We start from the raw sequence: 26,857 nt of genomic DNA, 5'->3' as shown, positions 1-26,857 counted from the left end.
AATGACAGTGGACTGCTGGTGAGCACAAATCATACCCAGCAGTAATTTTTTAAGAGAATGGTTGGTGACTTTCTGTATTTGACAGGTATAGAACATTAGAGACAGTGGTCACAGCCACTTGTAAAAACAGAACAGAGGCCACATCCACACAATTGTACACCTGAAAGAAGCTGCAGAACAGGATAGACAAAGGGAGATTTCCCAAAGAATATTGTAACTTCTGAGATCCAAACCCTGCTGGCCTGCAGTGTGTCGGTTAAGTAGTGACTGGGTATCCGATCCTTGCCTCGTCCTTAGTCCCCTAGTGGTGCAAACATGTTACATAATGCAGAGCTTTTCTCCTTCAGCTTCTTTGCTGTGGAGCAGTTTCAGACTGCTGAGCCCTCGGGTGTAGGTTTTACAGCTGGACCACATTCTCTGTGTGCACCATCACCTCTCACTTCAGGCTTAATCACACCCAGTGATCTGAGGCTGAGGAGTCCCTCCCTCTCCCTTCTTTCCCCTCCCTTCCCCCCCTTCTTTCTTTTTTCTTTTTTTGGGTTTTGGTTATACAACCAGAATAGTTGCTGCTCGGCTCCGCCCTTGGGATTTTTCTGGCCTTTAGACAGGAAATGAAATGCCTGGACTTGATTTTCCCAAGCTCATTCCCTATTTGCGACTGGTTAGAGACATGATGTCTATATCTTTCGGATGTAAACACAGATCTGAAGCAATCCCTCGGTTGGGAACCACCCCTGGGAGTGAGATGTGTATGCCAGGACCCCTCACTTGTGGATCTCTGAGCACAGAGAGATGGGCAGTTAGAGTGAGTGTAGACAGGAGGGAGGGTGTACAGATTTACAGTTGAGGGTCGTACACAGAACTGCTCTGGTCCTCGAGAGTTGCCCAGATTCTTCACCATTTCTGTTCTGTGTTTGATGTTCGGTCCCAGTTGGTCTCTTGATGTAGACTCCTGACTTTGTGTGCACCTTCTCTAGCCTTCCTCGGGGGAGGGATTGCACACCAAGTCTTCCCTGGGCTTTCAGACAGTCCTTCATGTCTATAATAGAGGGTAGATGTGTCAGCTCCATGATAGACATCAGAAAGTGCTGTGAAACCTTTACAGTGAGGCAAGTGGAAGGTCCTGAGTCACTGGAGATGTGCTCTAGCAGGATAGTGGGGTCTTGGTCTCTCTTCTTTTTTTTTTTTTTTTTTTTTTTCTTCAGTACCACTGAATGTTCCCTCTCTTTTGCTTAGTATTTGACCACACATTGCTTTGATATCTGTCAGAAGTCATATTCTTCAAAGCTGGCTTTTATTACTTTTATCCTTTATTTTTTCTTTATATTTCCCCATGCTATAATTCAGTGTTTCTTTCCTATACTCTTGTCTAAAAACTAGATTATAAAGTTTTGTTTTGCTTTTTTTTAATCTCATAGTGGGAAAGGCCACATTTCAATTTCTGCTACATCTTCTACGCAGAATTTAATATTTTTTAAAAAGTAGGAAGGGAATCAGGTGAGGATCTTGCATGCAGCATGAAAACACTTTATTTTCATAGTAGTATGGAGTATTCCCTCCCTGAGGGGAGAGTACATCAGCTGTGGCAACAGAATATGGAGTTTTGGGTGCTCATGTTCTGTTTGTGAGATAGCAGGGTGAGGGGTGTGGACGGGCCTGATGCCTACTCCATCCCTCATGGAGAACCTATCAGAAAGCCTGCTTTGCCCCCTCCCCCGTAGATGAGCCTCCATTCCACCTGTCTTCTCCACTCTCTGTCTCTCAGGCTAGGGTCCCTCCTGATACTCTAGTCTGCTCCACTGGCAGTTAGAGAAGGGTGGACCTCTCCTGGGAGGACATCCTGGAAATGTCATTTCAGTTGCTTATGGAAGTTCACTTTCACCCAAGAACTCCAGAGTTGGCCCCAAGCATGCAGATAGTGGGCGCTGTGTATGACTGCCCCCCACAACAAGTTCTTACCACAGGTCTTTCTCTTTTCCTCTCCCAGTTCAGGCTGGTGATTCTAACAACGCTTCTGTGACAGTGCTGCCTTCTGCTAACAACTACTTTCTGTGGAACCCAGCTGGGCCACACAGCTAAAAGTGGCCTGCTTATAGACCCGGTGCTTGTTCCATTGCCCATCAGGCTCTAGGAAGGCACCCTCCTTGCATAGATTATGGATACAGACACAGAGAGCCTGGTTTCTCGCCGAGCCTCTTGTCTTTGAGGGCCTCTCCTACTGAACTCACAGGTCCTGCATCATCTTCCTCCTCCCATCACTACCCCACCTTGTAGAGCAAGTGATAAATTTCTAAGTTCTCACCATCTTCACCTGACCTTTCAGTGAGCCCACCTACCAGGGAAGTAGCCTAGGCCTCTATAGCGACAAGGAACGTGAGTAATACTTCCCAAGTGCTGTGGTACTCACAGGAGCTGGATGTGATATTTTGGATCTGTTTGAGCTAAAAATTTGAAGCTCTTGTCTTTTTAAGCCCATTGAGATAGATCCTAGGTATCCAGTGACAAGCAAAACAGACATGATTCTCGATCTACACATTGGCATTGTTTCTGTTTCTGCCCTACCCTGCCTTGTGCGTGAGCAGACCTCAGACTATTCCAGGGCTGCACACCAAAGCCTGGATAGTCTTTGTTCCCCAGCTTCTGAGCCATTCGGGTTTTATCATGTGTATTAAATTATATAAAGGATATGTGAATTCTAAGACAGAAACTCAATAGTAGTTCTAAAGCTGCTTAGTTCTCATCATGCAGAACTAAGATGGAGCGTTACCCAATAAATCTTATTATTTACCTGTTAGTTTTGGTCACCTCTGCTAATTGTCATATGTATGGCCTTTAAGAAGTCGTTGTGCATTTGAGAAAAGTCATGCATCGTGGAACATTTGGAAAGGATTCAGTGTCATGACTGATCACATAAATACATTATAAAATGAGACAGCCACAAAATTATCCACTACTTAAAACAACTTTGAAAATAATAATACTTTATTTAATACAAGGAAAAAAGGACTTAAGAGAAACAGGTACCTAAAATATTGCATGTAGGTGTCTAACTAGATATAGGTCTTCTGGGTACAAATTGGCAGTATGTATTAATAATCCTTATAGTACATTCTTTTTCCATGAATTTATTCTGGAGAAATATATGTGTAAGTATTTATGTACCTGGAATTTTGCTACAGTGTTTTGGGAGTGGCTAAGGATTGGGAACAATCTGAAGAGCTGATAAGTGGGCTTTGACAACTACTCCATCAGAACAGTCTCCCTGAGTGCTAGCCTTTCATCGAGCAGGGGGACTACCTGAGCTTCATCTCTTCTCTCCCCTCAAGTTAAGGATCAACTCTAGGAATCTTGTCAAAGTTTCACTCTTTTTGCTTGCTTTGTTTTCTGCCTCTGTTTAATGATCCCTTAGATTTTTAACATAGCTCAAGGGAGTGTGATTTCATGTAATAGATTTCCAGTGTTGCTTTCTCCTGGCATAGAAGTAGCATCTATCAGTGACATGTTTTGGGAGGAGCCTCTTCCTAAATGTGTTGAGACCACAGATATGGGAAACAGGACCCACTAGAAGCCACAGGATGTTCTCACCACCATGTGGGAAACCACAGGGGTGACAAGGATGCCCAGGCTTCCAGTTCTACTTAGCAGCTGTTTATACTGCCTTCAGAATTCCTATGGAACTTGCCTGGAACTTGTCTGGGATGTAATTGGTTTTAGTTCATTATAAAGAGATCCTGCAGGAAGGCATCACCAGTGCTTGTGGTTGGGAATCCAACCCGTTACCACACTATGATCCCTTGTTCCTTTCCAGGCTATGGGGTTCTACTCGGCACCCTTTGTACTTGGGCACAGAACTGCCATCCCCTCCCCATAGAAGTCTGTCCTTCTGCCCTGCCCAAGTCGGTCCTCCTCACCTCTTTTGGTCCTGTGTCATTTATCAGTGGCATGGCATAAAGATAGAATGCTAGACCTCGGGGGTCGGGGAGCAGGAGGAAAGGGGAGGTCAAGCCATGGGGTCTATAGTGAAGAGCTGTGTTTACAGAGGACCTGCTCTTTTTTACTTTGTTTCAGCTCTGTGGGTTGACACATACCCAGATTGGTCTGTTGGAGCAGACCACTGAAGATTTTCTCCTAGCAAACATGCATAACATAGTTCTTAGCACACACGTTATACTTGGCCTCCCCGTCCCTGCTACCATCAGTGTGACTGGCTTCTGCCACCTTGCCTGATGAGCAATCAAAGCAAGATGACAGCAGCTGAGGCGTCAGGCTTTGATGCTTGCACACTGCAAACATTTTAGCGTTTTGTCATTAAATGCTTCTACTTCCCCTTTGAAAGCAATCTGTTTGATCTAGGCTTTGAGAGTGACACTTGCTGAGAGTCTGGGCGTTGGAACCGAGTCTCAGATCTAAGCTTCCCTCTGGGAATCACCTGGTGTCCGTTAGGAGACACTACCTTGCTACACTCTGCCTAAAGAAAGGTCCGTTTTCTCATCTTTGATCTACACTTCCTGCTTGTTGACTATATACCCTAAATTTTACTTCCAGCTATTTGTTATATATTTAAAGAAATAAGAGAAGCTGTTGTTTGCTTTGAATGTGAATTTGAATTCAAATTCAAGGCACTTGACAGCTGGGTGGACCTGGGGCTGTGGGGATGCTGATGCGCAGCATTGTGGGGCATACGAGGTATAATCCATTCACTTTCTCCCTCATCTATGGGCTGTGAGGCTTGTGTTGTCTTCTTTAATGTGTTTTGTTCACTCAGGATGAGTGCCTGTGTGAACGTTTCTCCTTCTCGCTAGCAGTCTGCCAGCCTCTTTCTTTCAGACACATAATCCCTTATGTAGATTAGAGTCTTGGTCATTTCTCCATTACAGTGATTTTCTTTCCCATGAGTAGCTGCCTTCTTTGATTTTTCTGTCTCTGTTGCTTTATCGGTAAAATAAGATGAGTGATAGGGGTATCTTCAAAAGACTGATTTTTCTTTCAAATAATTAAAGTTGGTTGCACTGATAAGTTCAATAGATGCTGCAAATGATTTTTTGAAATGTTTAATATTGGCCCCATAACTGGTGACCAGCTCCTAGAGGTGCCTTCCCTGCCCCCATACTTCCTCCCCACCGCGTCCTACTAGACTACCATTTAGGTCAGTGCTTTCTCCATGCAGTGCAGCCCTTCCACGCAGTGACTGGGCAAAGGACAGCAAATTGAGAGAGTAGCAGGCACAGGGTTTGCCATATTCAACTGCTCAGACACAGCACCAACAGTGCTGCACTGTGGTTTGTATGTCAGAGTTTTCTACCAGATTTGATGGCAGTTTGTAAACACCCTCTTCTCTCTCTCTCTCTCTCTCTCTCTCTCTGTCTCTCTCTCTCTCTCTCTCTGTCTCTCTCTCTCTCTCTCTCTGTCTCTCTCCCCCTCCCTCCCTCCCTCCCTCCCTGCCCCCTCTGTGTGTGCTTCTCTCCCTCTGTTTCTGGAAGATGAGAGACCCTGGAATTTGAGCATTTTAGTCCTGGTCGCTGGGGCCTTTCTGAGACTGAAGAGAGGCACTGCTGATATTGGGTTTCCCCCTCTGATGAGCATTTTCTAATTGCTTTTCATCTCACTCAGGAAAGAACAAAGCACTCACAGTGGCCTGCAAAGCCCTCCAGCTTTGCTGCCCCAGGTCCATTGCCTGACTTTTGTTCCTTTCTCTCTGCTCCAGGTGACCCTGGCCAGCATGCCATGCACCTTTTGTCCTTAGTGTGTTCACACCCTCTGCATGTGATTTCTCAGGTGTCCCCAGTGCCAACTTCTTCACTTCCTCCAGTTTGTTACTGAGTGCCTCTTTCTAGCCACACTTCCCAGATGACCTTTTAAAGATGTCCCCAGTACTCCCTGTTCTCTTTCCCCGTGTGCTCTTTACTGTAGGACCAAACGCTTGATAGTCTCTGCTCTACCATACAAAATGAAAACTTTTCTAAGACAAAGAACCAACGGCAAAGGAGAGGGGTCTGTTTTGTTCATGGCAGTGTCTTCAGTGCTTAAAGCAGTCCCTGGCACAAGGCAGACATGGGGAATTTCTTGATCATGGTATAATAGGTGAGGCATTGAGACTTCTCGTCTGGATCTGTACTTGTTCTGCAGGTTTGGACAGTGGTGGCCTGAAGGCAGTGGGCATCATCACCGAAGAAAGTGTCACACCAACAGTGCTCTCTAAATCTGGGCACTAATTTTTTTGTGGTGTGATAGCACATGTGAAAGTATTTTATAAGACATAGAGTGCTTTGCAAGAATTAATTACATTGGGCCTTAGAATCAATTGTTCGTTGACTTAGAATAGCCAAGTAGTCTTCCAGAAAGACAGTGTTGTAGGTCTCCTCCTCCTTTCTTCTGCTGGTGTCCACTAGGGCCTGCAAACGGGGCCTAAGTGCATGGCCTCTTTAGCTGAAGCCTACTCAAGAAAGGTGACTCAGGGATCTTAGACCCAGTTCCTTAGATCTAAACAATGTACTTTCTTTGTATAAGAAAGAAATAAGAGAAATAAATAAAACCCAGGCTGACCATTTTAGAGACTAAAAGAGGGTGTGCTCAACTTCTAAGTGGCAACAAAAGTTCCAGTTCTTATCCAGAGTGAGCCAAGCCCATTCCACGGAAGTCAAGGTTGTATATCCCCAATAGAGAAACTCAGGGATGCTCTACACTGTTACTGGGCATAGATGAACTAATATCTTGGATTGCTTTCAGCAACTTTCAGACAGGACTACCCAATTCGGTTTTCCTTTGCCACATGATCTCCTTACATCGACCATGTAGGAAGGAAGAGTAGCTAGTGAGGTATGCACCACACCCACACACCATCCCCACAGAGCCCTGCGGATCCATAGCTCTGCGGTCAGACTGCAGATGGCTTGGCTTCCAGTCCCATGTCTCCCACTTACTAGATTTCTGAATTTGTCAAGGTTGTAACTTTTTAGTGCTGAACAATATTGCAGCCTAATTTATGGGATAATTTTTAAGATCAAATGTGGTGCTTGACGAAGTACTTAACGTCGCTTCCCCCAAAACACTTGGCTAATACTGCTGTCAGTTATTGATGACAATCATGGTAATACTTAAAGGCAGGCAGAACAGAAAAGGATTTGAGTAACAGATACAGTGAAAAAAATTAACCTAGGATATTCTGTCCTAGAAGCTATGATAAATGCTTGGAAGGGGACCAGCATAATAATTTGCTGCATTATATAGTACACATTGGGTAATTCATATAATAATGGTTATTATACCCTATAAATATCTTAGGGCCTCATATCTTGCAGACAACTGTAGCCAACAGTGATACCTAGTTTGTCATGTAACATGGCTGTCAGGGGAGCTGCCTGTTCACTGGCATGACCAAAGGTCTGAGACCCTGGTTTGTTACATGAAAATTTAAAGCAGGAACTTAGCGCCCCAATCATCTGTGCATTTTTAAGATGGCAGCCTCCACAGCATCCACATGGTATTTTGTTCTTCCCCCTCAACAAGTTATATGCCACACTGTTCTAGATACTGGGCTGGTGGGCAGGGGAATCCCACTGTCCCTCTACTCTCAGAACTTTTGGTAAGTGGGAGAAACAGGCATGGACATGAATGGTGATACATTTATTGTTCAGTAAGTGCTGACAAGGAGTAACTGGGGAGCTAGAAGTTTAGTGCAAGACCTGGCCAACTGTGGGTGGCCAGAAAACCCCCTCTGAAGAAATGACAGTGGTCTAGGAGAGAACCATGGAGGGGGCTGTAGGACTTCCAAGGCATTGAGGATCAGAATTAGGAAGAAAGATACACAGCCCAGAGGTCAAAGAGCAAAGGGAAATGTGGTAGAGGAGGGTCTTGAGGTCACTGACTCGTAGGACTTGATAAAGGTTTCTTGAAAACCCTTTTCTCTTCTCTTTTGATTAGCAAAGAGATGGCTCAGAGGTTAAGGACACTTACTGCTCCTCCAGAGGTCCTGAGTTCAATTCCCAGCAACCACATGGTGGCTCACAACCATCTATAATGTGATCTGATGCCTTCTGGCCTTCAGGTGTACATGCAGGCAGAGCACTGTATACATAATAATAAATAAATCTCAAAAAAAACAAAACAAAAACAAAATATGTGTAAAAATTTTTAAATATATTTTATTACTTCATATTACATCTCAATTGTTATCCCATCCCTTGTAACCTCCCATTCTTCCCTCCCTCCCATTTTCACCTTACTCCCCTCCCCTATGACTGTGACTGAGGGGGATTTCCTCCCCCTTTATATGCTCATAGGGTATCAAGTCTCTTCTTGGTAGCCTGCTAGCCTTCCTCTGAGTGCCACCAGGTCTCCCCATCCAGGGGATGTGGTCAAATATGGGCCCACATTAGCCATTTTAAGAGTATAGTCAAGTGATAGTAAATACATTTATACTATACAGCTGTCACCCCTGTCAATCTGCAAGTGTTTTATCTTGTAAAACAGAAACTACATCTCAAAACAATAAATCCCTCTGTCTTCCCCTCAAAGACAGCTCACAGTTCTTCTGTCCCTGAGTCCATCTACCCAGTACTCCTGTGCGTGAGTCAGCCAGTATTTACCCTGGTGGCTGGCTTGCTTTACCCTCTGTAATGTCCGCAGGGTCCGTCCTGCTGTGTTTGCCGGGGCCTCCACTTCTTTTGAAGACTATGCAGCATTCCACTGCAGGCATAGATCACATTTGCTGAGCCATCCATCCACCCACAGGCTCCTGAGTGAGTTAACAGCTGTGAATAACAGGTGATAACAGTCCTGAAGGTGGATGTGCAGATACCTCAAGATCCTGTGTGAGGTTCTTCTGCGTGGGTGCACAGACGTAAAATTGCTGGGTCAGATGACAGTTTTGTGCGTGATTTTTGAGAGCCTACCACACTGCCTGCTAACAGAGTTTCAGCTTGAACTCTGAAACAGCCAGGGGACCTTTGGTGGATTTTAAACAGAGTGATACTGACTTCCAGGGCAAGCTGAGAAGAAGTGGAGACGACTGTGTACGTGGTCCTCAGAACACCTCGCCTTAGGGCACAAGCTATGAACACAGTGGCTCTTGTCTCTGTTTCCCCATAGTTCTCCTCTCTTTCTCTAAAGACTATTTAGGAGCAAGTGGGTTTCTGTAAGTGGGCCCAATGTTGACATAAGTTGTTCTGGCCAGTAGGGACAGCTCAGCAGTCATCTGTGCCCATCCAGAACATAGTCATTTGTGCCACCGGAAGCAGAGAGAAGTCACTCATGCTCATAGAGCCTTGAAACATCCCAGGGGAAAGCAGTGTAGCCTGTGTTGCCACCCCGTAGCTGTCATTTTTTTCTTTCTGGGGCTATAAAAACCATTTTGCCAGCTCCCTTCTTTCAATTTATCTATCTGATGGCTTCTTTCTTAGACCATTAGAAAGCAGCTCTCCGGCTGTGCCAGCCAGCTGTAAATACAATTCTGTCATACTCAAGGGTCAGCTTGTCATTTTTCCAAGTAGGCAGCCACCTTTATGGAAGGGAGGGACAAGCAGCGATGTAGTGGGGCACTGCTTTCAGACTTTGAGAGGGGTTCACATGGGTCATTCCCTTCCCGTTTCAGCGCAGCAGGCTTTGTCCACCAGAGGAAGGACCCACCCTCCCCCTCTCATCCTCCATCATAGCCCCTGAGGCTCCCTGCATGACTCTCTGACTCCTGAGGTCATTGGTATGGGGTTTCTGAGGAACAAGGATACCTCTTGTCACCGTTTGTGTGGGAGCAGCTGAGGGCCATGGCTAAGAGGACGAGCTCCACTGGCTTAGTTCCATCCTCGCTGTAGGAGCACAGGTGGGCTTCTCAGTGTTTCAGTGTCTCCTCAACTTTTATAATAATGGCAAATACAGTGCCTGCCTGGAAGGGCTCTCATGAAGGGTAAGTGAGACTATAAAAAGTACGTTGAAAAATAATACTTCATTATTTATTCAAAGCTAAGAAGTCTGGCCATTCGCTAGATAAGCATTCCCAGCAATAAATGTGACCATGGGAACCATACAGAACTGCTTAGTTCCTCTTTCCTTTGGGGACAGCACAGAAGAGCTGTATTAATAACACTGGTGGGCTTTCTTAACAGAGTCCCCCAGCACCTCCATACTGGTTCCTCCTCAAAGTCTAAGTGGTATTGAAACAACACACACTCAGGAATTCAAAATTGGTGAAAGCAACCAAACTAACAGCCCTGGAAACTTAACACTTAGCTGGTTAACCACAAAAGAGCAGCCTCATTTCTAGTGAATCCTCAGCCCAGCCTTGGGGCTTCCCCAAGAAGGTGTTAGCAACTAAGGTGATATTTACTGTTGCTTGATGTCCCACCCACTCTCTTACTTTCAGGAGTGTTAGCCTTTGGCTTGCTCAGTACCTGTCTGCATCCTCCACAGGAGGGACTTCAAGGTCGTCATCCAACTTTTAGTCTTGTGACACTTGTGAAAAGGAAACCACCAATGTAGAAATGACCCCAAGGGATGGATTGGGACAAGTGGTTTAAAGGAACAAGGTTGCTGTGGCAGCAGTAGGCATATCTACCCAGAGTTGGCCTTAGAGGGCCTGAACTGTGGCTGCTTAGTGGGGAGATCTTGAAAGGTAGGTTGGGGCTTGAAGCTGTTTGTCCTGTGAAGCAGCATGAGCTTAGAGTCTCTCAGCCTGTGGTGTGAGAGATGCTGAGGAGGCAGTGAAGGAAAATGAGCATGTGGTTTTCTGAACATTTCTGTAGATTTCAATTATGTCATAGATTTTTTAAAAACACAGTGAGATAGGTACTTATCCTATCAGCTACTAGCAGCTGATTAGCAGCTACTAAATATTACCGTCGTCTGGCTTCAAACTGGTACTTGCAGTGACCCACTCCTGTGTCCTAGCAGCATGACAGCAGCCACTGTCGTCTATTAGGCTGACATACTAGGCTGATATGCCAGGAGACGGATAGTTAGCAATGTTTTATCAGTCTTCCAGTGTTGCATTGTGGGTGTCTTTGCCCCTGTTTCCTGTGTGAGAAGGCTGCGAGACCTGCTTTTTGTCCAGTTGTCTCACTTATTCCCTGGATTTAGAGCTAGGGTGGATTTGGATACAATGTTCCTATGGTGGTGTTTTTCAAATTGTAGTTCTTGGTGCAAAAGTAAGTTTTAAAATTAGTTTAGTAGGTTTTAAAAAGAAATATCAATACCAGATGCATCCTATGTGCTATTGTGCATGTGTGTGTATATAGTATGTATGTATGTATGTAGTTTGTATACACTTCCTATTTTATAGTAAAGAAGTTTCAAACTATTATTCTAGCATTATTATGAAAGCCAAATGTACATAATGCATCCTAGGAGTTTGTATAAAGCCTCCATCATCCTGTCAGTCTAGGTATCCTATTAGTTGACACTGGAGGCTGGAGCAGGCAAGGCAGAACAATGGTTGCATGCTGTTACTACAGCCTTACCACAACCATGGGGTCTGCATAGACCCTGGTAACCTGCAGCCACATCATGTCCATATGCCACATTATAAACTAGGCTTGGCTTTGACTTCCTTTTCTTAACACAGCACCCCAGGCCTCAAAGACAGCCAGGTTGCAAACCCTGTTGTAGGCTCACAGATATGTGGAGGCCTCTGTGGCAGTCTGTGGTTGTAAAAAACGTAGCACTTTCAGAGCCCTGATTCTCATTTCAACTCAAGGAAAACAGATGTGATCCCTATGAAGTATGAGGAGCTTTCTTAATAGGCCCTAAAGGGGTTGGCTACTGTCTCACCCCTCATGATGCTCTCCCTGTTACAGCCACAGTCTGCATCTGGAAGAGATTTCCCCCTTTCTCTCTCCCAAAGGGTATTAGGTCCAGACTGTCTAGCTACTGCCCCTTGAAACAAAGACAGCAGCAGCCCCTCTAGCATGCCCGCTTACATTGGAACAAGCTCTTAACTTGTTACTTGCAAACCAGTTGCATGGAACATAGAGAGAAGAGCCCTAGCACCTTCCCTGGTGCACGTGCCTTAGGAGGTGTGCTGACTCGCAGTGTTTGCAGGGTCACAGAAGGAATGGTGGCTTCCTTCCCTACCAACAGAGGTGGAAGCCCTCCTCTGCATCTTCGAAAGCAAGCTTACAGAAAGGTAACTCTATCTGCAGTGTCTGTGGAAAGCACCTCAGCAGAGTAGCCCATGTGGACACAGGGGCCTGAAGGGCATGTTTCAATGCAGAGTTCACTGCACGGAAAGCACCTCTGTCTGTGTGGATTGTAAGACAAGACTCAACCTGACATTCTGAACGGTGTGAGGAAGAGCACAGGCAGTACAATTAAGAGAAAAGAAGGGAGGCTCAGTGTTTTATGGATCTCGCTAATGAATGAGTCCCGTGGCTTCTGCTGGACCGGCTTCCCAGTGCCCTGCCAGCCTGCTTCCCACACATCTGTAAATCCATCAAGCTATAATTTATGGCTGGTGCCAGCAGAGACTGAGGTCTAGGCCTTTCTCTCTGGAATACACGGAGATCTCAAGTCATTAATACTTCACTCTGGAGTAGTGAACAGAGCTGGACCGTGTTGTGAGCTGAAGTAATCAAGTGACAGATCAATTTATTTCTGCAGTGCCTACATATAACGGTAGCAGCGAGAAGGTGCAAGCTTGTCACTGAAAAGTTTCTCAGGACTTAGATCAATGGGTTTTAAGTTTCAGAATAAAATGGATCATTAAACAGGAAATGAATTTGTTGGGTAGTCTCAAGCCTGTTTATATTCAGAGTTGCCAACCCAGAATTACAGTACTGTTTTCCCAAATGCCTTTGGGCCTCAGAGCCTGAAAATCAGAGTAGTTATTACTCATTAATTAAATCTAAGAAGTGGAACACAGCTTGAGACTTTGAAAAGGGAGGTTGGGATAGTGCAGGCACAATTATCCTCATATTATTGATAGCAATTAGAAAGTTTTCAGTTGGGCTGAAAATATTCTTCTTATGTCCAAGAAGTTCCCACCATGCTTTAAGTTTCATTGAATGTGGTCCTGGTTGTCACTGGTTCTTTCAAGTTCATTACCTCAGTCTCTGTGTTCAGTCCAGTGATGGAGACATCAGCACTGAGTGAGAACCTCACAGGCAAGCCAACTTGTCTGTCTGAGTCTGGAATGGAGGACAAGGAAGAGACCAGGGCAGGTGCAGAAAGCAAGGGGACTATGTGGGCTGAGCCTTACAGAGAAGGTTTGTCAAGCACAGAAATAGTAAGAAATTCTAGGCCGGGGAATGACATGAACAAGAGCAGAAAGACGGGAGCAGAGGAGTAGGATGTGTAGTAAGTTATTCTCATCAGTACACTTCCTGTGCTTGCTCATTCAGTCTGCACCACATGATGTAAAGTAGCTGTGCCATCCACTCTTAACACTCCTTTTAAAAAGAGAGGATACCCAATACCTTTATATTTGATGAAGGACGTTACTTGAAAGGTGACCCACAGCTGTGAAGTCACAGAAACTTAGGGATGAGTTGAGAAAGGTGTGGTTCTTCTGTGAGTAGCCAACTATGGGCACAGCCACAAAGAGCACCTGCTTAGTATATCCAAGGCCTTGTGTTGTATCTGCAGCCCTAGAGAGCCAAGCAAAATAGAAGGAGCCAACCATTAGCTTCCCTTGTTAGAACAATTAACAAGAGAAGAATTGCTAAACTCTTCAGAGATGTGACTTTGCTCTCTCCAGGAGCAGCAGAGGTGTGGGAATGTCCTCTTCAGCAGAGGAGGGCATTGGAGTATGCCTCAGCACCTGAACTGGCCATAGCTATGGGGAAAGTTGGGCAGAGCTGGTAGGCAGGACAGCTAATGAGGAGTCTTTTTTTGTCATCAGGGAGAGGACAGAAAGGCCAGATGGTAGCAAAAGGATCACAATCCTAACTGTACATTTTTATATTGGTTGCAGTTTGAAAGTGTTTTCAGACACAAACAGGGATAAGTTGATTTCATTTTCCCAAGGGACTCTCGTGCAAACAGGGATAAGTCTAATAATTCGTTGGGGAAAAGTGCCATCTCTGAATTCCTTTCTCACTCATGGCCTGGTGGAGAAAGTGATGATGGAGTAGTCCGAGGGTGTCCGAGCTTAGATGATGGGCCCAGGCCCTGGCTAAAGGCTGTCTGCTTTGCCTTGTCCCTATTTGATCATCCCATTAACTCTTACACATGGTCAGCACAATGTAGCTCTGGATAGTATGGGAAAGCCCAGAGGACTAATGCAGAGCTAGACTGTGCTTAGAGAATATCCTTGTATGGACCAGAAAGAGGCCAGGCTTCTGTTCAGCCCTCACTGCTAGCAGTGTTGCCTGCAATTAGGAAGCAAATCCTCTTGCTTGTGGCACCAAGCCACAGTTAAAGTGCCGTAGCCCTAAACACACCTGCCCCCTTTCAGAGAAGGATGTTAACTTGAAGTCTGCCTCAGAAACTCGAGGAAACATGTGCATCAGAGGATAAGGATGATTGAAGTAGAATTTCAGGAAAGGCTTAGTTTAAAGACAGGCGTTTGAGGTTGGTGCCTCTCTCCTCCTCCTCCAACCCTTCCCCCATAATGGACATCTACAGGACAAACAGTGTGGACATGGGTGGGATTGTATGAGAGGTACGAAGGGTAAATGGCACTAAATGCTGGGGAGTCAGTCTATGAAAACTCTCTGCCCAGATTTCTCTCTAGGTTCGAGTTAGTAATGAATAGCTTCTTTCTTCCAGCAGGTGGGTGATTAAAGAAGCTTCTAGCATTTTCTAACAATGCTGAATGGCATGAGTTGTTTATTGCCAGCAAATCATTCCTAAGTTTTTACTCAAGGGACTGCTTATGAACCATTGGGTTTTATAGCTCGGGCATAGAGTTCAGATATACATATTTTGAATGGTTGTTTACCTATAAAATATGCATGTGTGTTTAGCAGATTACTCTGAGTTAGCCACTACTGACCTCATATCTTCTTTAAAATTTGAGTATAAGTGTAGTATAAACACATGGATGGATATAAAGTACTGCGCTTGTATTTCCGTTGATGCCACATGTTTCACTTAACGTGGGCTACACTTTTCCACCAAATGGACTTTTAATACCTGGTATTTAGAGCACCCAATCCTCTGGCATGGTTTAAACACCAGCTCTTTCCTTTGGAAAAACGGTGCGTATTTTGTGCTTATGTTTACAAATGAATCAAAACCAGAAGCTTCTTGATCTACACTGGAGGCAGTGCAGAGGGAAAAACCCCAGTGCTTTAAGCATCAGAACAGGTACAGAAGCTGTAACCAAGAGGGACGGGCAGCTTCCTAGACGTAGAGAGTAGTGACTCAGATGAGCACAACTCATCATGTGGAGGATGGCCTTGACTGCTTGGTTGGCTGGCTGATTGTCTTAGGCAAAATGGAAATTGTATACTGAAGGGAATACTAAATTCAGATCTGTGAACTCTGTAGTTGACGATGTAAAAGAAGCTTACTTTTACATCCAAGGCTTTTCAAATATTGCCTCCTATACATGCAGGCAAGAAGGTCAGAAGCACCCATGGAGGTCAGCCACTTCTGCACGCCTAAGTTTTCTCACTCCTTTCCCCCCTTTCCAGTGTTGCTAGCAACCACAAGCAGAATTTGATGACTGTGGCAAACCTTGGGGTGGTGTTCGGACCCACCTTGCTGCGACCTCAGGAAGAAACAGTGGCGGCCATCATGGACATCAAGTTTCAGAACATCGTCATCGAAATCTTGATAGAGAACCATGAAAAGGTAACGCATAAGTGAGCCCTTGCAGTAAAGAATGGAGTTGTTTGGCTGTGGGTCTCTGTGCCTGTTTCCGTCAGCTGCTGGATGAAGCCTCTCAGAAGACAGTTATGCTAGGGTCCTTTCTGTCAGCAAAGCAGAGGATCATTAATCCTGGCAGGGGTTGGCATTCTACTATGGGGTGAGTCCCAGTCATTGGTTTGCCATTCCCTCAATCTCTGTTCCATCTTTATCCCTACATTTCATGTAGATGAGACAGATTTGTGCTGAAGATTTTGTGGGTGGTTGGTGTCACCCTCCCTCTACTCAAAGTTCTACCTGGCTACAGGTAGCCACCTTGACTTTAGCTGTCCTGTGGGGTTTTTTTTGGGACATATCAGATACACTTCTATTTTGTGTCCTTTGCATGGGTGTTCGCATCACCGGGATGGAACAGCTTTCCATCTTGAAATCTACATGTGTTTCTTCATCACCTTCAAGTATCCTAAGTGGGGCCTACCCAGACCTCTGCACTTAAAAAACATAGTAACCCTAACCCTTTAGCATCCCTTTCCCTTCTCCCTTGCCTTTCTCTTTCTGTGTCTCTTACCACATCTGCCAAGCTGGGGATGTTACTTATTCATAAGACTAATACCTTTCTGACCTCTGTGATAGTTGTGTTCAGGTTGAGCCTCATGATTAAATATTGGTGGCTGTGTAAAAAATCAGAAGGTTCAGCAGACAGTCTCTGTCTCTCTGCCTCTGTCTGTCTGTCCGTCCATTCTCTCTCTCTCTCTCTCTCTCTCTCTCTCTCTCTCTCTCTCTCTCTCTCTCTCTCTCATACACACACACACACACTCACTCACTCACTCTCACATCTGGTGCCCTATACCTCACCTTTCAATAAGGCTGCCATCAGACAGTCTCTTGGCCTTAGATCTAGAGAAACGAACCAGACCAAGCTTCTTTTCTTCCAAAAGTTAGGCAGCCTCAGATATATTACTCTGGTAATATGGAGTGAGCTAATACAGTCTACACATGTTCTAGACAATCCCCGTGAGTGTAGAAACTTCCTTTCTTTTTACTGAGAACCCTCATGCCTCCTTCACAGGAGTCTTAGTGGTCACCTTCAGACTGGCTGGGGAAAGCATATAAGCCACACACTTGGTGTTTCTCAGCAGTCCAAAGCCGTTGTTCTAGCTGATGTGGGAGGGGTACAGTATTCTGCAAAGTTATTAGGAAGCAAATGTCCCTGAGTAAGAAGAGATACAGCCGGAAAATTCAGAAGATACAGTGATGTCTGAAGATCCTTGATTTTTTTTCTAGTTCATATAGGTAGTATGTACTCATTTTTTAAAAATTCAGCTGAATCAGTAGATATTGTTAATAAACATAGTCCAAAAATATAATTTGATAAAAAAATATAATTCACTTTTACTTACTACTTATTCACAAAATACTGTATCATCTCACTTAATTTTCCTAGCAGTAGTCAAGAAAAAAAAATCAACATCTTTATCAGGAAAATGCAAATTAAGATTCACTTGAGATTGAATGTCACCCCGCCAGACGAGCTGTCATCAAGGAGACAAATAACAAGCAATGCTGGCGAGGGTGTGGGGAAAGAGACACTGTACGGTGCTGATAGACACGTACGCTGGTGCAGCCAGTGTGGAGATCAGTAGGGAGTCTCCTCAGACACCTAAAATTATGATTATAATTTTCCACCAGGGACTGTATAGCTGGAACTCCATTTGTATCATGTGGCCACTAGAGAAGAGCAGAATTGAAAGTGTTTGAGTTGAAAGCTCAGAAAGCAAAGGTTTTGGCTCTCACCACACTTACTTTACAGTAATGGTTACTTCTTTAAAATTTCCTCTCTTCTCCCCTTTTTTCCAATTCTGTATGAGTAGAGTCCACCCCACCCCAACTCACAGTTTAATTACCTTAAGGCTTAAACTATCAAGTATACAAATACTTATGATTATAGGAGAAATAATATTCATGTTTCTAGTTAGGAATAAAAAACAAAATACTATTGCTAGCATCTAACGTACCCCAAGTTCCAGAAATTTAGTAATTTCTTACAAAGTTTTCCTTCTAGTCACTTTGTAAAGGTTAATGTGTTAATGACTTTTCAAGTTGACGTTGAGGAAGAACAGCCTTGTCAGGAAAACACACTGCCTTCTTACTGTGCTTTTGGTGAAGCCTGAAGCTCCGGGCTGCTTGTGTTTGTCACACTGCACTGTTAGACACAATAGGAGGATGGATGCCTTGGGTCCTGTAACGGCTTCTGGCATTTCTTTTTTTTCTGTGGGCTCTGGAGGCAGTTTCTGGAGAAATAGCAGGATGTCTCTGTGTAGACATGCCTGTGAGTCGTGTGCTGTGTCATCGTAACCCTCAAGACCTAGTCATGTCTGTAAAATGTGAGAGTTCCCTTGCAGTCTATCAGGGGCTTTGGGAGAGATAAGAGAGTAAACCTTTAAACCATTAACTGTCGGAAATGTATCCTTTTAATGTATGCTAGCTCTGAATCTCCTGTGCCAAAGAGATGAGCTAGCAACCCTAGATGCCCTTCCTGAAAGCTTAAGGTGAGAGCCCAGTTCCGCGCGGCCTTGTGTAATAATAGTAGCCCTCCATGCAAGTGGTGCCCACTAAATTGCATTTACTTGCCCTTGCAAAAATGTGATGGCACCAAACTTACTGCACTACTGTTTAACTTCATACACATTTTGTATGAATTAATATGCAGTTGATTCATCTGCAGCTGGCAGGTGTTTGGCATTTGCCTTTCATTTCTTATTGTTTGACATTTGTTGATATGCAAAATTAGCACTAATAGTGATAATACGGGCCCAGATTCACTGAAACTCTCCTGCTGTTGTGTTGTTTTTTATCCTGTCTTGGTAAATCTAAGGAAGTGAAGCAAGGGACTTGTATGTTGGAATGACTGCTACTCTTCTGTCCTAGAATAGTTTCCTTCTTAATGACAAGTGCTATGTAGGACACACTATTAATGCAGTGGGTCTGTCAATCTGAGCACACAGTTCCCCTACTTAACTCCAGGTAAACTAACAGTCATTTATATTAAGAAAGTCCTGTAATATCTTTGAAATGGGGCTTTAGTGTAATGTTGCAGTTTATATAATTACTTTCTACTAACAGGTGGCAGGAAATAGGCTCTTTCTGGAGATAGGGAAAATCACAGTACACACACACAACACACACACACACACACACATACACACACACACATGCATGCGTGTACATCCTAAATTACTAAAGATTATGGCTCCTTTAGAGAGATTTTAATAAAATTCTCCAAACTACTACCCAAATTGTTGATCTCTGCCCCTATCCCAAACTGGTGACAGCAGCAAGGTTTTGGATTTCCAACCGTCCTTTAAAAACCTAACTGTGACTACAGCCTCTAGAGTTGGCTTCTTCACAGTTAATGACAAATAAGCCCTGTGGTGGTGTGCCTGAGTCACAGGCTTGAAGTTGCAGGGTTTCAGGCTCTACCTGCCCCATGCAGGGCAGCTTCAGCAGATCCAGTGAGCAGAGGAGCTGTGGCCTTACCCTTCTCAGCCAGGCATTCCTCAGCTGGTCCCAAGTCACTAGAGACCCTGATGAGTTTGTGTCTTAAGAACAGCTCTCAGTGTCAGTTGTCAACTAGACTGCTGTTTTACATTGTGGTCACCAAGTCTTGGGTGTGGTCTGTTGTCTTCCCAGCTACTCTGCAGCTATGGACTCAGAAGCTCTTCATCATGACCTAATTTTCCTCCTATAAAAACTACACACATAATAAAGAGAACAGGGCACACTTACAAAGAGACTCCTAGTCCTTTTAAATTGCAGAGCTGTGTGACAGCTGGGATTAGAAAAGGTGTAAAAATGTGTGTGCAACACAGCTAAGAACAAATTCCACAAGTGTTAGGGCTCCACAACATCAGCACGGGCCAGAGAGGAACCCAAAGCCCTAAGCTCTGTAGATGGCATGTGGGAAAAAGAGCATCAGGGAGTAACATTGCTGCTGGTAGGGAAGGCTGGTAGTGTGCAAGGTATGTAATTAAATTTACACGTACAGATTGAATTCTTGTGTCTTGACTGAAAATAATTCATTTTCAAGACCCACTTATTTCCTTCTCATTTTCCTCTCTCCCTCTTTCCCCCTCCCCCCCTCTCCCCTCTCTCCCCCCCCCCTCTCTCTCCAACTCTCTCTCTCTATCTCTCTCTCCCCTCTCCCTCCCCCCCAGCCCCCACCCCCAGCACAGCAAAGGCTAAACCACTAGGTGTCTTAGCCCTCACCATGATCCTGGGCCGTTTTGTGGATGAGACGTTTGGAGGTCAGAAGCTCACATAATTTACTCCAGGTCATGGACCTTAACAAAAGCCTAAAATCTGAACTGACAGTCCACAAAGTGGTCCTCATGTTCTGTTGCTTGTTTCTCAATAACACACAAGAAGACCCAGCTAGCTAAGCCTCAGTCAGCCAGGCAAGTCTAGGTCCTTGTCTAGCTGTGTAACTTTGGAAAAATGTTAACTTTAATGAAACTGAATTTCCTCATCTACAAGATGTCGATAACTGCATTTCCCTCATAGAGTTATTGTGAAAGAAATAACTCATGCCTTTAATTGATGTAACTATAACAGCATGATAAACACCCAATGGGTTCTTGTTATTTTGCTGTCACTTATACTACCACACTTCCTGCCCATGTTTCACCAGTGTAATGTTCTGGTACATTCTTTATCTGTTCAAAAGTTCTTCATGGCAAGTACTATATGTGTGCCTTTACAAGGGAAACATGCTCAGAGGGGTTAAAGACCTCATCTGAGACAATACAGCCAGTAGGTGGCAAAGCCAGGATTTGACTTCAGGGCTTTGTAGCTTTGAAGCTTGTTTGCTTTTTACCCTTCTTCTATTTGATAGGGCGATTTGGCAGTAACTTAGCTGCCATGGCTGGGAAGGCCTGGTGATAGTACATCAGTGTGTGTCAAGACTTAGTGCTCACACAAGGCTGGCTGACTGCAGAGGCCAACCCTGACACTGTCCTGCCTGGCTTAAGGAGGAAAAGTAGCCTGGTGTTTATGGGTGTGTTAATTCCACTCACAGGGAACTTGAAATTGGGGATGCTTGGAAAGGTTCCTCACAGTTGTATTTTTATTTTATAATTTTATTCTCTAGTGGCTCCTAGCAGGGTCACAGTCTTTCTAGCTTTTATGCAAAAAGCATCCCTGATTAAGTTGGAATTAGTTTGTAAGTCGGACAGTATGAACAGGACACTCAGGGCACAGAGTTAAGTTTTCCTCTTTGTGTTATTTGGAAAGTCTCTGTGAAGTGAGTACATTGTTCTCACCACATGGTAGAGCCTGTAGATTGTGTGACTTAATGCTTGTAGATTACAGGTTCCTTTGTGAAGCAGCCTTCACAGCCCAAAGGAAACTTGTTTGTGCGGTAGAATTGGAATAACCAACAGAGTGTGTGTAATTCAGACTCACAAGAATGCCAACTTAAACTTTTAGCACAGACAAACCCTTGGCAAGGCCAGAGGTAGCTGGAAAATCAACTGGCATATGTTGAAAACTTCAAGTTAAATGAGCACCAGCCGTGTAGACAATAATTTCCACATTCTTGCTGTGTATCCTCGGCCTCGAACTCATTATGTGGCTGGGCTTTGACTTGAACCTGTAGCAATCCTCCTGCTTGAGTATGCAGATTAGTCCTCTACCACCAAGCCAATCCCGACTTCTTATTGAATGCTTGTGTCAAGGTAGTTTCACTTACAAAGGTGCCCTTGCTGTAGGAAAGCACTCAAAATAATAACATGTTGGTCCTATGCCTAGCACTTTATATTTTGAAACGTGTTCATGTGCACATTGTATTTGATCCCAAGAACAGCCTGATCGAATTCTTTAGAAGCCATGACTGGCTCATAATCAGACCCAGAAAACTGGCCTTGGGGGCTGAAGTGCCTACCCATGGTGAAAGTTCCCTTGAAGAACTGATTCTGGTCTGCTTACATAACTTTTTAAAAATTATATTTCTTTTTTAACATATACATTTATATTATTACATATGAATAAAATAAACTACATACAGCAGGAAGAACCACGAGACAATCAGGAGTTATATAAATGTTACATTCATAGTGATTTGGCTATTTGTATTTGTCAGATTTGAAGAAAGCATCTTTCCTATCTTGTCAGGTCTAAATTTCTGAATGAAAAATCAGTATCTATCATATCTTATCTCTATTAACTTAAAATATCTATCTTGATCTAAAAGCATCTTAACCCCTAGCCAACTACACTTAATTGTAAGACTAAACTATCTGGTCTTCAGCCCCATCAGAGACTTGAGAAGGAATAAAATTTAATTACCTGAGTAAACCAGAAGTTGCAGGTTAGCAGCTTCCACAATGAAAAAAATGACTGAGACAGTTTATTGCCTGAGCAGTCACCCAACACTCTCTATAACGTTGGAGCATCATCTTCAGCCTTCTGGCCCTATATCCCTGACAGACATATTTGCGAGGCAAGAGTTATTGAGGACTTGCTTACCCTGTCTTGGCAGAGTTTGGCCATTGACTCTGCCTGCATCCAAGCTTGCCCATTTTTAGGCAGAATTCTGTCTGTGGCAGAAACATGGACATGTTGCACAGTGGCTGGTTTGCCACACTTGAAGCCAACTCCATAAGAAGGTTCTTTGATGTTGATCATCTTCTTTGAGGAAGGCTGGATGTTGCCAGGAGTTAACTTGTCTTGTTGTCAAAGAATCTTTAGAATAATAAAAACATCTTTAAATGCCGTATTCAATAGGCCTCTGAGGCTTTTGAAGACCTTATTTAACTATTTTACCTTATGTATCTATAGAATCATATCTATCTGTTAGGCCTAGGATATATATTCTTGTGACAAAATTAAAGTAGTTTTTGACATGACCGTGATTTGCATTAATATACAAAATTCTTTTGAGAAAATAATGAATGAGGAGAGAGATTCTCCTTCATGTGCTCCCATCTCACTTCCTACTATGTTTGTGGGGCAGCTTTTCATATATCTGTCTAAACATGTGTCTCACTCAAAACTTATCCTGTGCCTAAATTAACATCTGCTTCAGTTCTTAGAAAGATTAGATGTTCTCCTTGTTATTGACAGGTGAAGTTAAAATGCATGCCTCCTGTCTTCTCTCATTGCACTATAGTGGATAGTGGATATATTTTCCTTTGTTGGGAAGAAAGATAATATCTGGATGCCAGAGGCAAAGAGTCGTGGGAGGCTAGTAGGAGCTGGCCTGTCCCTAACCCTGGGTTCATTTGTAGATGCTCTCAGCAAGGGATTGCTGTAGGTACTACATTCTAGACCAGAGGCAGAGCGTAGTTAAGAACACCACTACAAATTAGAAATCCAGTCGCGTGAAATTCAGACAGTGTCTGTGTGTGAAGTTGGGCCAGAAAGGATGAACTGATTGAATGGCGACTGCAGCCAACGTGAGGGCTTCACTTCTGGTCCCTGTTGTCTCACCTAGACACAGGGTAGGATAAGAGATTGCTCTTGTGACATGGTCGTGCTGTGCCCTCTGCTGAGTTGACCTGCAGCCTAGGGAGTCATCATGTGAGATGCCCAGCTTAGAGCTGAGCAGGCATAAACACACATATCTAGGAGCCATTTTAAACTTAGCGATGGTACTCACTGAGATGTCACCTCAGAGTGGCCAAGGTTCAGCAGGGTTGGCAGAACAAAGTCAAGGGAAAGAACACTTCTTAGAGGTTGCGGCTCTTGCGCTCAACAGTAACCACAAGCCCCTCCACTTCTGTTACATGATAAAGGCTTGCTTCAAGAGAGTGCAGGAGTGAATGACGTCATTCAGCCTGTTACTAGGGCTTCTGGCTGTTCTGCAGATGAAGGCTTCTTTTCCTTTTCCTACTCCTTGCCCCAGTTGATCTCAGCTCTGTACAGTTACTCAGTTTATCTTGTTTCAAGTTTGTGTCGACTAGGGATGATGTAGTGATGGTGATGCTGCCTTCCCTCTGACAGCTGTGCTTGGGACTGAGACTGGCCTAACCGGCTGGCTGGCATCCTCAGAGCCAAGGACCTGCCAACCCAGGGAGAGCAGCTGTTTGTGCTGAAACTCTCATAATTCCTATGACTTCACTTTCTGCATATCAGCTTTTGGGAGTTTCTTTAAAATACACACATGGAGAAAGGGGCCACAAGAACAGTGTGGGACACCTAGAGCCATTATGGGGAGGGCTACTACCATCCTCCTGTGACTTTGACCATTGGAAAGAGGATATCCAGGAGGCTAGTGTCACCGTGTAAGGGATTATGACAAAAGGATCCGCCAGCTGTAGTATCTCAGCAAAGTGAGGAGCTTATGTAACCCTTATGACTCATCTTTGGAGGTGTTTTTCATTGAAGGGAGAAGGCTGCACCATAATGTTATATGAGATACATAGCATATAAAACTATGTGAAGAATATAATGTTGGCTGTGGAAATGTGTGCTTAGCATTGAATGAGAGCTCGTTCAGAGGATTCAGCTCCAGGCTGCAAACACTTAGTCTATCACAGCTACCAGATTGTAAATCCTCTAACCACAGGGAGCACATTTGTCTCATTCACTGCTACACGTAGGGTGCCTCTGTAAAGTGGATGTTCAAAAGGGTTTTGCTGATTGTTTGAATGAGGGCTATTATCATATGCATTTACAAAGGAATCTGAGAAAAAGGGAGCCTGCATTATCTTCTGTAATTATATCTATAAGCGTGACGGCATCATTTTGTATGCTTTGGTTCTTTATAATGCTGGGACATTAGAAGCTATGCAGAATTGCTGGGAATTGAGCAAACTGCTGGTAAAGCACAGAGTGCTGTGACTAGCACCCCAGGACCCACAGTGAGTGGCAGCTACTTTTATATGGTAAGCACCTTGTAAGTGCTGGCCATAACAAAATTCTGTAGTAAGGCAAGTAAGAGTCAGTAATAGTCTCCTCTCACTGCTTTTTACTTTGTTGACTTGAGTGTGCAGTGTCCCCCACAGGCTTTCATTTGAAACTCTTGTTTTGATAGTCCAGGGTATTTTGGGACGTAGTGCATATCTGGAAAGTAGTGGTCACTGGGGGCAGACTTTGGGGATTATAGCCACACTCTCTTCCTCCAGTCTCTGTCTGGGATTTCTGATCCATTGAGATGTGAGCAAGCAACCACGTGCTCATGCTGCAACAGCTGTTGGTCACTCATAGCAGCATAACTTTCACACTGTGATAGACGTCACCTTTACATGACATCCACACTCTGCCAGACGGTACCCTTACCTCATATCTGTAATGTGATAGACGACACCTTTACCTCACGTTCCACACCATGATTGATGGTACACTTATGTCATGCCCACACTGTGATAGACCTCACATGCACACTAGGACAGCTGGCATCCTTACTACACATCTACACTATGATAGACGGTACGCTTACCTCATGTCTGTGTTATGATACACTGCACCCTTATATCACAAATCCATCTCCTTAAGTTGCTTCTTGCCTGGAATTTATCACAATTAAAAGAGTAACTACTATACATGCTATTAAATAATAACAACAAAGTGATTTTTAAAACTTATTAAAACATAAAACCTAAGTCCTAAAAGTTATAATATGTAAATAATTTAACTGAAGAAATTTTCTGTTTTCTTTAGACTTTTCTACATTTTCCAAAATGGTACATGTTGTGTGCACATACCTGCATCTGTGCATCTGTCTGTGTGCACGTGTGTGTGTGCGCACGTGTGCGTGCGTGCGTGTGTGCGTGCGTGCACACACGCACGCACGCACGCCTTATCGGGTCACCCACTTCCATCCTTTGAAAAAAGATACAGCTCACCTTCACAGTTAACATAGAGCTGCAGGATGAGTGAGGAGGGAAAATGTTCCCTGTTCTGCATCAGTTTGGGAACATAATTCAAATATGTTTTATGATGTGAAATAAAATAGTGAAACAGTTGTAAATAACTGGGGACAGGACCCAGTGAAGAAAAGAAAGGCTTTTGGATTAATTGGTTCTGGAGAAAAGCAGTAAAAAACCTTCCCTGTCAGCACACAGTGGTCCAGGCTGTCTCTGTGCTTCCCATTCCCTCACATACAGCAGAGGAGACCCATAAAAACTGGGGTAGAGGAGATTAAAAAGAAAAGTGAAGTCTAGGGTCTGCTGCTGGAGGAAATGCCCCAGCCCAGTTCCTAGAAGTGTCTCTGAGGAGGCCTGCAGGTCTGGAGGCCCCTTGCCCAGCTTTTCTTCCTGGTTCTTAGCCACCACCATGCTCCTGGTCCTAATTACTCAGGCCTGCACTTTCTTCCTAGTTCACAAAACTGTGTATCTTCTTGTCACCCTGGCGTGTAGATATTCAACACCGTGCCTGATGTGCCCCTCACAAATGCCCAACTACACCTGTCCCGGAAGAAAAGCAGCGACTCCAAGCCTCCATCGTGCAGCGAGAGGCCCCTGACGCTCTTCCATGCTGTGCCATCCACAGAAAAACGTGAGTCTCTGCTGCCCGGGGCCAGTATAGTCTGTGGAGACATCCTTAGCCTTGTTGTGTGCTGCTGGCCTTTGGTGTCCTGCCTGGTTCAGTGGCTGAGCAGGAGATTCATACGTGTCTGTGCAATGATCGGTGCCTCTCTGCTGCACAGCAAGAGCCTGGCTCTGTCCATGCCTAAGGCCCCTCCTTCCTTGGCAGCTCTCATAGAAACAGTTCTTCTCCGCTGACTTGGGTTGCCGTTATTATTGGAGGGAGGCACATGTCCCACTAGAGTGTGCTTGTGGAAGCCGGGTCTCTGCTTATGCTTTCACTCTTCTATATGTTGACACTTTAAAGTATTTGGGATTCATTATTGAGTCAGAGAATAATTCCTCTCTATCCAAGTTGAAGAGAAATGTCACTACAAATGCAGCAAACTTTTTCATCTCAGGACCTCTGAGTTCTTTGCAATAGTTGAGTATAAGGCCCTAAAGTATACAGTCATTTTTCAGTTTTTGTGACAAGAAACTTGTGTCCCAACAGTTGGGGGCCAGGGGCAACAGAGGAGGATTTCTGCATGTCTGAAACTACCCTGGTCTACATAGGAAAGTAGCAGGCTAGCCAAAGCTACATAGCAAAACATGCC

At 44.3% G+C, this 26,857-nt stretch overlaps 1 protein-coding gene across 4 annotated transcripts in view; it reads left to right on the top strand.

Annotated features, from left to right (window-relative positions):
• ARHGAP26 (Rho GTPase activating protein 26) overlaps nt 1-26,857 on the top strand; it is a 382,879-nt gene that overhangs the window by 273,807 nt on the left and 82,215 nt on the right. For all 4 annotated transcript variants that reach the window (XM_084779977.1, XM_084779979.1, XM_084779980.1 and 1 more), the window contains 2 exons: nt 15,564-15,723; nt 26,094-26,232. In XM_084779977.1, coding sequence (XP_084636103.1) covers nt 15,564-15,723; nt 26,094-26,232 — 299 coding nt within the window. The remainder of the gene's footprint in view (nt 1-15,563; nt 15,724-26,093; nt 26,233-26,857) is intronic.

This window comes from Acomys minous, assembly GCF_964271855.1.
Source record: "Acomys minous genome assembly, chromosome: 4".
NCBI lineage: Eukaryota > Metazoa > Chordata > Mammalia > Rodentia > Muridae > Acomys > Acomys minous.
The sequence above is the reverse complement of the archived record's forward strand: the minus strand, read 5'-3'. Positions and strand labels throughout refer to the sequence as shown.